We start from the raw sequence: 11,163 nt of genomic DNA, 5'->3' as shown, positions 1-11,163 counted from the left end.
TGCCCGAAAGGTACGCCAATTAATAGAGGTAAACTCTGGCCTCTCAGACCTAAACCTGAGTATACCCAAACCAAGCCCTCATAGAGGGAGCTCCACAATATAAAAGAAAGTTAGAAAACTTATAACAAATATTAAATCTAATTCATAAGTTTATCTTTTTACATATATATCAATGGGAAATAGAATATATAGCGGACTGCAGCTATCATAGTTTAAGTTTTTTTTTTCCAATTTAAACCTTTTGATTTATACGTATATAAAATCCCCCCCCCCTTTTTTTTTTGATTCTCACCTTGCTGCAGCAAAAAATGGTTGTAGTCCACTGCAGCGATGTTAAGCCCATATATATATCAAATTAAATGCCAAATATTCGCTCTTTCAATATGTAAATCTGTTTGTATCAAAGTTTATCAGCTTAATTAATAATGAAAAATTTGAACCTTAGGTAACTTTTCATGGTAAACAAAATTTGAAAATATGTTAAAACTCGAATAAGTGCGGTCTTGGTAAAAAGATGCAACGTACATTTCCCGTGACCAAGAAGATAATCCTTTCATCATTGCCAATTGAGACATACATTAACTTGTGTCTTTATTAAGATTTTGATTTTTTTAAGGTCAACTTTTGTTAAGAGGCCAACCTCCTATCAAAGGCAGGAGGCCAAGAGCCCAAGAACAAACATAACTTTACAAATAAACAATGATACTTGTAATTATGAAATAATAGAATTAGGAGGATTTCTAAAATGATTAATTAGGAGGAAATATAATTTTCCTTACAAGAATGTTTTCTTTAAGCAATTTAATTTATTGTCCAAAAGAGTAATCCTTTCATTGTACTGGATTTTTGTTTATGTCAAATTTCATTGGGGTGGAGACTCTCGTGGTCAATTTCGTTATCAGTATCTAGATATTTTTATGAATATTAGATTAAAATATATATCCAACAATTAATGTAGTAAATTTATCTCACATTATTTAGCACTATTATGTTGGATCCAATCATTTTCTGCTCCAATAGATTCTTTCACATTTTTATTTTTCAACCTTTCCCCACTTCTAAAGTTATGACAAATGCATGTATTATTCTTCTTCTATGTAGTAACTAGGATTTCTTGAAAAAGGATAAAGTAATGAGATTTACAACAAATTTGGTGGTTGATAAAACTCTACGTATCTTTGGTCAGGGAATGTTTCTTAGGCACCAACATACATTCAAAGAAGAATGACAGTAGTGGAGTGGCAGTGTGTAAAGAAGATAAGTTATTATAGCCAAATCAATCATTTGGAAAAACCACTTTCAATATGGTCTAATAATGGGTAAGCGATCTGATTTTCTTATATAAAAATTTCGTGTTCAAACTTCCCGAGATAATGTGTTGGAGGTTGTCGAAGGAATGATTCAAAAGTGGTCACGAGAATACTTCACTTAGGACGCCTACATCAAAATCAAGAGAAACCAACTTCATTTACTCTTGGTAGATTTAAACTTGACATTACGATAATGTTTTTATTTTAAATGGCAAATGTTAGTTGTTGGTACTTGGTAGTTATTTATCTCAAAGTAAGTTATTCAACAAGGAAAATTGTTATTGAAATTAAGTTTCGTACTTGACTAGATAAATCAAACAAATTATGTACATTTAGTTGAGTTTAAAACTGCTCATTAATTTTTAACATGTGGGAGATAATATAGAAGTCCACTAAAGAATAAGAAGTGGTGGAAAATCGAGTACAAACAATAGGCATGCTTTGGCACATAAAGTGAAAAGCATGCTTAGTTAATAGTAATCCTTGATTATGCTTTTCAATGGAATAGTTACATAGTCAAGAGTTTGTTTTCCTTTTTGACTACTTTCAATCATTTTTATCATCATAAAATCATCTTTAGAATATTAAAGAAATCTATAACGGATCTTGAGAGGATTTTAGATATTATATAATTATATTTCTTTCAAACAATGATTATTAACCACCTTTGAAGTGGGTGCTTCATTTTATTATGTTGTATGTGTTTTTGTATGAATCGGTTATTTGTAACTAGTGGGTGTTTATAATTTGATTATCTAGTTTGTGTATTGTTTAAGTTGTGTTATTTGGTATGTACCTTTGATTCTACATATTAATTGTACTAAAGTCCCTTGGTACTTGGTAGTTGGTACCAACAAAAATGTAGAGCAAGTTCATCTTTTGGAAATTTACCAGAGGTTACTCTTTGATCCCTTGTCACAACGGGGAATCAATAATTTTTCGCTAAAAAGGCATCCCCATAGTTTCTATCGCAAGTTTGTAATTGTCGTACTATCACACTGTTAGCACGCCATAATGTTATTTTGTTGGTATATATTAAGCTAACCAGAGTAAAATCCCTTTTACCCAAATAATCACCACCTCTATTTTGGCAAATGCAATTGGTTTCTTCTTGCAAATATGAAATAAAACGGGGGTATTTTACATCTTCTTGCAGAACCACTATTGAGGTCATGACGTTACGTCAACAAGATTGGAAGAAACACGAGCAATATTGCCCATATCAAACTCCGAAGATTATTGAAAGCTTTTGTTACGTTAGACAGATGATTTAAATTTCCAATATCTGTTAATGTTTGTGTTACATGTTTTCTAAAACAACGCAGATCCAACTAAAGCTAAAGAAACTAAGCTACATGTAAGTTAGCCCATGAAAGACTCATCCATTTCCTCTTCTTCGCCATCATCATCAGCATGCCATGCAGATCCAACTCTAAACTTGCAAACTGGACAAGTCCCCTGCTGGCGCAGCCACGGATCTATACATTCAGCATGGAACTGGAAAATAGAAAATGACCGAGTGACTTTGTAACATAAATTGTTCAGTGACTCGACAATTTATATAAAAAAAAATAATGCAATATTTTGATGATTTTCCTGCATAATTACCAAAATGTTTTGATGATTTCGACAATTCAAATGTTTTGGTTTAGCGATACTTTTGTGTATATAGGGAAACCTGTAAAATATATTCCTAGAGGACAAGATCCACCACCAACTAGAATAATCACACTTCCCAAAAACTAATTACATCATGATTGTAGAGAAAATTAAGAATCATAGCTAAAACACCTTTCCACATAAGCTTATTATTATAATATGTTGAAAAAAATAATATGTTGGCAGTTGGCTATATCATAGCATGTGACTAGTATTGATATTCGTGTTGAACCACTTGTTTATACCAAATTAGAAGTTTTGTGCACATAATTAGTAAATATATCGTCTTGAACAAATAGATTAAAAGATAAGAGATGCATTAAAATTTAGTACAATTCAGGTGACTTTCAGACCGTTCACCCATTTCCTTTTTAGCTATTTCGTTCATATTATGTATTAAACCATCTGAAAATATAGCATATCCTAAGAAAGACGTTCATATGTAAACAGTTACAAAAGATCAGTATAAACCACCTCCAAGGTGGCCTAGTGGTTAACACCCAGTAAATTCTTTACAAGAGGTGACAGATTCAAACCCGCTAGATACAATCTTGGAGGTGGTCAGGGAAAGGTTCGGAAACGGTCACTGGATACCCCAGTTAGGCTGCCTATATCTGAGTAAAAAAGACTCACCTTCCCCGGGTAACCTGAATAGATAATACCTCATCCGTTTACTCGTGTATATAGCATATACTAGCATACAAAAATCAAAATGAGGACTGACCTGATGTAAGCATGGCAAGGATCGAACTAGTTCTCCTACATTAACCGTTTCTAAGCAAACGCTACAAGTGAGATCATCTTCAGAGGATTTCAAGCTCGCACCCACCTTACTAGCAGAGTCAACCTTCTGGTTAAGAAATACCCGCATGATAAGTTACAAAAAGCTACAGTTCAGATGTGTAAATAGTGAAAACGACTCTATAAGAAAAACGGCTTCTTGCTGCTAATAGATGAGGCCTTATTGGACATATTAAGTGACAGCAAGCATATGTGTAGCAGGAGGTCCGTCCAACAAATTGGTATAGTGTTTACTAATTAGAAAAACCGATGGTGAATAAGCAATTCTGATTTCAATACCTCGGGTGAGGCTGATGATGAAGCATTTTCCACTAATGATCCCTTGCTGTTATTACAACTGGCATCAAGAATATAAATTCCCAGGGAAAAAAAATAATGCACTTGCAAAATCCAGATTGTATCAGTGAAGCCTCAAACTAACCTTTTAGAGTCCGCAAGCTTGTATTTGTGAACGGGAAGAGAATTTACTTCTTCCTCACTCATTGAAGTAGCCGATGGAACATTATCCGAATCCAACGCTCTTAAAGTTTCATAATCTGCAACATGATCATACGTCAACGTGCATTATATCCCATATAATGAACTTTCTCAGCTTTCTATAAAAAATAAGACATAGAGCTTCACGTCCAGAAATTAACTGTAGTATAGTGAAACTGACCTAAGTCATCAAATTCTCTGTCAAGAAGAGCAAGTTGCAGTCTAAGCCCTTGTAACCGTCCCCGTGTTGCAAGTGCTATAGAAGGTGGCATCTGCAATCTCAATTCTGTGTGACCAAGTAAGCCACTAGCTGCCACGGCATGTGCCTGTGCCTGGGCCTGAAGTTGTTGACAAGTTGCATACATTCGAAGGCTTGTTGCCATCAAAAAGACACCAAGCACCAGCCATAGCTGAATATTCACCAAATAAATATTAAAGAAAATTAAAAAACACTTGCATCTTTGGCCATATTGTTTACTAGGAAAAATGAACATGATATATCAGTAGATAGTTAAATGCGTACCAGAAAATTGGGTGACATTTGGTGTGAGTTTAATATCATGAAAAGCAGGAGAACTGTCATATGAAAAAAAATAAAAATAAGAAACAAGTGCACTATTGATTCTATGAATAATAAAACTAACTCATCATGGTACCTGTAACAAGAAAGGCGAGTGAATTTGTATTCACAGGTCGAGCATGGACACGCTAACAACAAGATTACATGCAAATACATGGTTAGAACAATGGTTTCATGGATATACACTCACAAAAACATATAGAAGTAAGATTTCGTGATGTTAAGTGATGAGAATATACCATTGCACGACGCTCTGGAATATATCCAGTAAAACCAGTTTCAATATCCCCTCTGCTCCCTCGGAAAACAAAACTCATGGTTGTCGAGTTTTGTGTAAATTCTATCAGACCCAAGTCACTTTGTTGAAGAAGGCCTGCTGAACTGCTGAAGTAACAAATTCCTGTACAAAGATTTCAACACTCAGCGAAGTAATTTATACATTAACAAGGTCTGAAATTTAATAATTTATAAAGTAATGTACAACTCAATTAAGATTCAATATGACGTCTTTAAAACTGACAGGAATAACCCATGATATGACTTTTACCTTATCAGGGATTTAGGGGGATAATGTAACTAGCATTTACGATCTTAGCCCTGTTATTTACTACTTGTATAATGGACTCAGGGTGAGCATATCAAAGACAATAATTGAACCTATCCAACTTCCACAGGCTTGCGTCTTTTAAGAGAAGGGATACAAGTACAATAAACTAAAGTTTAGTAGTCCCAGGCCAGATAGTAAAACCTATATCCTACTTTTAATCAATCAATTTGGTAGCATGGTGTTAAGGAGACATGCTGCGAATCCTTATACTGAAGTTTAAATCCAGGTAATGCCTCGTAGCAAAAAGATAGAATCTCTTATCTAGTACTGCTAACCCAATCTTATTTCCCAGCAAAACAAATTATGGGAAATGTAAAATGTTGATACTCGGATTATTCAATCTTCATAGAGGGACTGCGATAATGGGGTCTTTGGTAATTAAGATAGGTAACATCTTAAGCTAATATATAAACAGAAAGTAAACTCAACTGATTAAGAACTTTTGACACTTCACTTATATGTATATCTATATCTATTCTCTGATTTCTTAACAAGCCTGATTTCCTCAACTTCATGCAAAAGTGAACTGAAGCATCAACTTCCGTCTGGTTCATTAGAATTCAGTGTTAACCTAGTTCAATTCCCTACATTTCACAATCTAACCCGTTTTCTTTTATTAGAATTTTCTTGATCCTTTTGGTCCAAAACAAAAGGAATTCACCTAAACTGAAATGTAATGAATGGGTTTATCTGTTCATATAATCCCTTTTTGAGCAAAATTTGTCCTTTGATTCAGATGATTTTAGGGGGGATTTATTTATCCCTTTCTGAACAATTCTAATCTCGTTTTGGGAACCTAATATTGGGTTTATAAAAAATGTTGTGATTACTTTGTAAGTGTAGCACTTCTTATGCATTTAACTATGTCAATTTTATTTTTTGTTTTTATAAACTGCCCTATGCCGTCTGTCCAAAAAATGTAGTCTGTTATTAAAGGAACACTCAGAGACAACTATTTCACACAACATCTTTAACACTTTAAAAGTTGAAACATGATCACTTAGGACATAAATCTAAAAGTCGAATATTTACTGTGATGTGAGATTTACATGTATCATTTGGTAGATGCCCTACATTAACATAACAATATTCAACTCTCTTAACTATCTAACAATAGAGAAAAGATTGTGATGAACAACTTTTTCAGACTTCTAGCATACACTCTTGCGAGCTATAATATATCTTTGTTGGCAAAATGCCTTTAAGTTGGTGTAAATGAATTATGTCAGCGTCGTCTGAAGAAAGAGCATATGTATACCGAGAGGATCAGTCTAGGAGAACCCATACTTTCATTAAAAGATAAGCTTACGATTAGTTAGTAAATTTAACAAGAGAAGGAAACTTTGGAAAAGCATAAAAGGCTCTGAACCAAACACATGATATACTTCAGCTTAGTACAAAATACCCTCAAAAAGCTATCATATGAGAAACGCTAATCGAGAAAAATCCACTGGATGCATCAAAACGAAAAAATTCAAGTTCATAATCAGATAAGCCTCTAGTTGTTTAAGCTGTGGAGAAACCTAGCCTATCATAGTCTGTAAGAGATGACCGGAAAGAAAGAATAGAGGGAAAGCGATCTAGAACAACCCCATGTGCTGACACGGCAGATAACATTCTGTCTCTAAAAGGGCTCACTTTGCCAAAAGTTCGTAGTAAAGGAATGGAAACCCATACAATACATCAAGTTAGAATCTTGTATCTGCTATTCAGACATGATATATACATCTTATATGACATTTTAGTATTTTACTATAATTTGTCTCTCATGATAAGACATCTTGAGCAATTATAAGAAAACTTAAAGCAACTTTGCCATGTAAATGAAGAAAGGCAAGATGATGATGAACTCCCTCATAGGTTTTAGCAGTAGCGGAAGAATTATATGGACAAACAAAATTCTTTTACTACTATCGCCTAACCTGCATGGAGCCCAGCCACATAAACTCATTATAAACTAATATCAACTATTGTTGAGATGTAGATACAGTTAAAACCAATATCTAGGTTCAAAATTTTTGAAATCATTTTTCGACTTTAGAAGGATCATCATAACAATGTCGAACAAACCAGTGGCGAAGCTTCAAAATTTTCAGTGGGGGGTTGGGATCTAAATTTTGTTTTTCCCTAACACTATTTTTTTAAAATGGGGGGTCGAAACCGAGTATATCGAAATTTTTCTACACGAAAACAATATACCCCCTACATCACAAAAAAAATTCCGGGGGTCGGGCGCCCCTCCCCGCCTCTATATAGTTGTGCCCATGGAACAAACAAACGATGAAAAGGCAGGATCGAAACACTTGAAAATAAAGAATCTCCCAAGATAAGACAAATAAAAACTAAATGCAGTCCACCAAGACAGCAAGACCACAATATCATGTTTCTCTGATAAAGATCAAGAATCATCTCTCTTAAAATGTCTAGTAGAGAATATCCATATAAAGAAAATACAATCTTGCAGCAGTATCTAGTCTAAAACTCATAAGATCAAAAGTTATAGCGGAAACACTCATAAGATCAAAAGTTATACCGGAAACACTCATTCACTTAAAAGAAGATAAATCAAACTATTACAACTTATATGGACATAAACGTTCACCAAATATCAATCTTGCAGCAGTATCTAGTCTAAACAACTTGCAGATAGACGAACAAAGCTCAGTGTACATTCCATACCAAAACCTCGTCTGCCAAATCAAGACAAACAATGATAGGCATGTAAAACCCAATTTGGGCACTAATATCTCTTAAAAACAGATATTCACACAAGAGACAATTATTAACACATTTTTCTTCGTTGGTGTTTTGAACCTACCAGATGGATCACTTCAAATACGGCTAGGCTTGTAAGAACTCAAGCCCATTTCCATAGCTATACAGGCAAAGCTTTTAAGATTCTTAATTCCATTTCTCCTAGTACTTAAAAGAAATCAAAAATGCAAAACTAAAGGAACCAAACAAAATCAGTAACTATTTAAAAAAGAACACATATTGACAACAAAGATCAACCTTTAAAACCAGCATTTCTATTTATTATTTTAAATTTCGAACAAAATAAATATTCACATGTTTGTCTTCATGAGGACTCAAACTCGCCAGTTGAAAGGATTCGGTATAGAGGGATAATTGATAAATCACACCCTTTCCTACGTTTAGCATCACACGCCTCTCACTCAACCCCTTACCTTTTTGCCTTGATGGTCACACACCCTCACACCGAATTTCCAGACTCACTTATTTCACCCTAATAACTCAAAATACATTAAAATATGTTTGGTTCTGCATCTTTCCCTCTCCCTCACTCGGTAAGACAGACCATAGCCGGCGTAGCGTGCCTCGCCTCTCCCGTGCATATATACCCTCTCACGAATCTCTCACTCTTTCGATACTTATCCTGTTAGCCACCTTGAATGCTACCACTAGTCCGAATTCTCTTCGATAATTTTATAAGAGCTCAATCTCATTATTTCCATAACTATATACATGCAAAGTTTAAAACTTTCCTAATCTCATTTCTACAAAACTTAAGAAAATCAAAAACCCAGAATCCAAAAAACCCTAAACTTCAAGAATCCAAAACAAAAACAATAAAAACATAAAAAAGCACACATTTTTATTATACTTAGAAAACAATACATACAAAGACATACAATAAACAAGATTTATTATTACCAAGAGTGGGTATATTAAAAAGGAAATTTTCTGTATAATAAGAACTATTAGAGAATTAAAATAAATTAAATATAATGGAAATGGAAAAGTGAAGCTTACTGAGTTTGGATTTACATCGATCGGTGGAAGTAGTGAAGGGGATGGCTGAAACCACAAAGCGAGTTGAGTTTAAAGAGTTGACTCAGTTGCAACAACTCTTTGGCTTTTTATGTTTATGTTACCAAAACACATTAAATTGCTTCACAACTGGCACTTTACGTGTAACGATTCTAATATTTACGATGTATGTTTTTCTTTTCTTTCTTTTTCTTGTAACGTGAAAGGTCAAAGTACAAAAATGCAATGTTGGTAGTGGGTGTTTAGTTAATTAAGTTTTGTTAGGACTTAGGAGTTTGTTAGGTTTATTTTTATAATTTTATCATGATTTAAAGTTAGACAATAGGTTTGTAAATTCTAAGAAAGGTCTGAGAAATAAGTTATAAATTAAATTCAAATGTCAATGAGACATCTATCAACCGGCAAAGTATCGAGAGACTTTCCCTGGTTTTTATTCAATTGTCTTGAGTTCGATTTCTTGGTTCTGTATATATACACTACCCAACTATCCAAGCCTTAAATTTAAGGGAAAATCTTAAATGTTGTCAACAGCCCTCACAACATCAATTTCACACATGATAAAATAAATACCCATCCCCCCCCCCCCCCTCCTATTGTGAGGGGAGACGGTAGATAAACAAATGTTGTCAACAACATATTAGACATGTCCTAAAATTAAACATTCAAGAAACAAAATTGAATTCAAATAAGTTGGTAACTTTCCAATTAAGACAAGTTAGACACTTTCTTAATTGTCAATGGGATTGACGTTAGTTTCCTTTTTGATTTTAGGGTATTTTATAATCTGACTTTCTACATTTGTAAGGATGAATTATTAGGGGGTCTATAAAAATAAATTAAAAAAAATTAACACGAGATTGAATCTTGATTCTTCGTGGTTTCTGACATTTACCTTTTGAACGTATGGGCATACGTGTTATCACCCATGTTCCGTAGGAGTGCACTGAACGTATCCAACTTCTAGCGTATTGTCCACTTTGAATATCACTAATAGGGTTTGAATCATTAGCAACTAACACTTATCATTTAACAATAAAGATAATTAGAGTAAAAAATTTATGAAAAAATCTCTTAATCCTAATTGTTCGAATCATTAATTTTTTTTTTTTTAATATAAGAGTCTTAATAAGATTAGATATCTAGATGTATATATTAATTCATTAATAATTATTATATATAAAACATTTAAAGTAAAATTAACTATATTAACTTTTTGCCTTTTTAACTTTGGCCACTAAACTTTTATTTTCTTAAAATTTGCTACTAAATTAACTTTACCTTTTGAACTTTGGCCACTAAACTTTGTTTTCCTAACATTTGCTACTAATTTTGCAACCAACCTATATTAGGCTATTGGATTTTTGGTTTTTGCCACCTAACTTTTTTTTTTTCTAACTTTTTGTCTTTTGAATATTTGGATTAAGTGGTTAACATTTTTACCTTTACAGATGTCAATTTTTTATTTTCATATCTTGCAAGGCTGGATGTTCTTTTGTATATTAGTCTCTTAGATAAAACCTGAAAACACCCCCTCTATATGTCGTAGTAGTGTTGGGACCCCAAACGTGTGAAAAATAGCATTTAGTGTTACTTACTTTTATTTTTATATGTATAAAATCTAGAAAAGAAGATTTAAATTTCTACATCTAACTTTGAATCTTTGGATCAAGTGGAAGCAGAGGTCAATGGTTTTATTCTCATGCCTTGTAAGTTCAATTTTTTTTTTTATCTTAGATGATATACTTGGAAGCAGTCTCCCTACTTAGGCAGGGGTAAGACTGTCGACATTTCAACCTCCCCCATATACAGTCGCGATATTGGGAGGACTGTTCTGTAGGATTGCAAGGGTTCCAACTTTCAGCATATTGTCTATCTTAGATGTCACTGTTGGGGTACAAATCATTATCTAACACTAGTGGTTAAAAAAATGATGAGAA

The 11,163-nt window shown here is 33.5% G+C and overlaps 1 protein-coding gene across 7 annotated transcripts; it reads right to left on the bottom strand.

The window, feature by feature from the left end:
• Positions 1-2,546: 2,546 nt before the first annotated feature.
• Positions 2,547-9,352, bottom strand: LOC122589676 (E3 ubiquitin-protein ligase SDIR1). 7 transcript variants are annotated; one of them, XM_043761997.1, is made up of 9 exons: positions 9,209-9,344; positions 5,067-5,227; positions 4,904-4,955; positions 4,771-4,823; positions 4,429-4,657; positions 4,192-4,306; positions 4,050-4,095; positions 3,694-3,816; positions 2,547-2,807 (listed from the first exon to the last, which is right to left on the bottom strand). In XM_043761997.1, exons 2-9 carry the CDS (start codon positions 5,142-5,144, stop codon positions 2,673-2,675), a joined length of 831 nt encoding a protein of 276 aa, XP_043617932.1. In that variant the 5' UTR covers positions 5,145-5,227; positions 9,209-9,344; the 3' UTR covers positions 2,547-2,672. The 7 variants fall into 7 exon arrangements, with proteins under 7 accessions (XP_043617932.1, XP_043617930.1, XP_043617931.1 ...); XM_043761995.1 differs by having other exon boundaries at positions 4,050-4,107; positions 9,209-9,343; XM_043761996.1 differs by having other exon boundaries at positions 3,694-3,819; positions 9,209-9,343.
• Between the last annotated feature and the right edge of the window lie 1,811 nt (positions 9,353-11,163).

This window comes from Erigeron canadensis, chromosome 2 (genome assembly GCF_010389155.1).
Source record: "Erigeron canadensis isolate Cc75 chromosome 2, C_canadensis_v1, whole genome shotgun sequence".
NCBI lineage: Eukaryota > Viridiplantae > Streptophyta > Magnoliopsida > Asterales > Asteraceae > Erigeron > Erigeron canadensis.
Note: the sequence above shows the minus strand (reverse complement) of the source record. Positions and strands in the feature narration are given on the sequence as shown.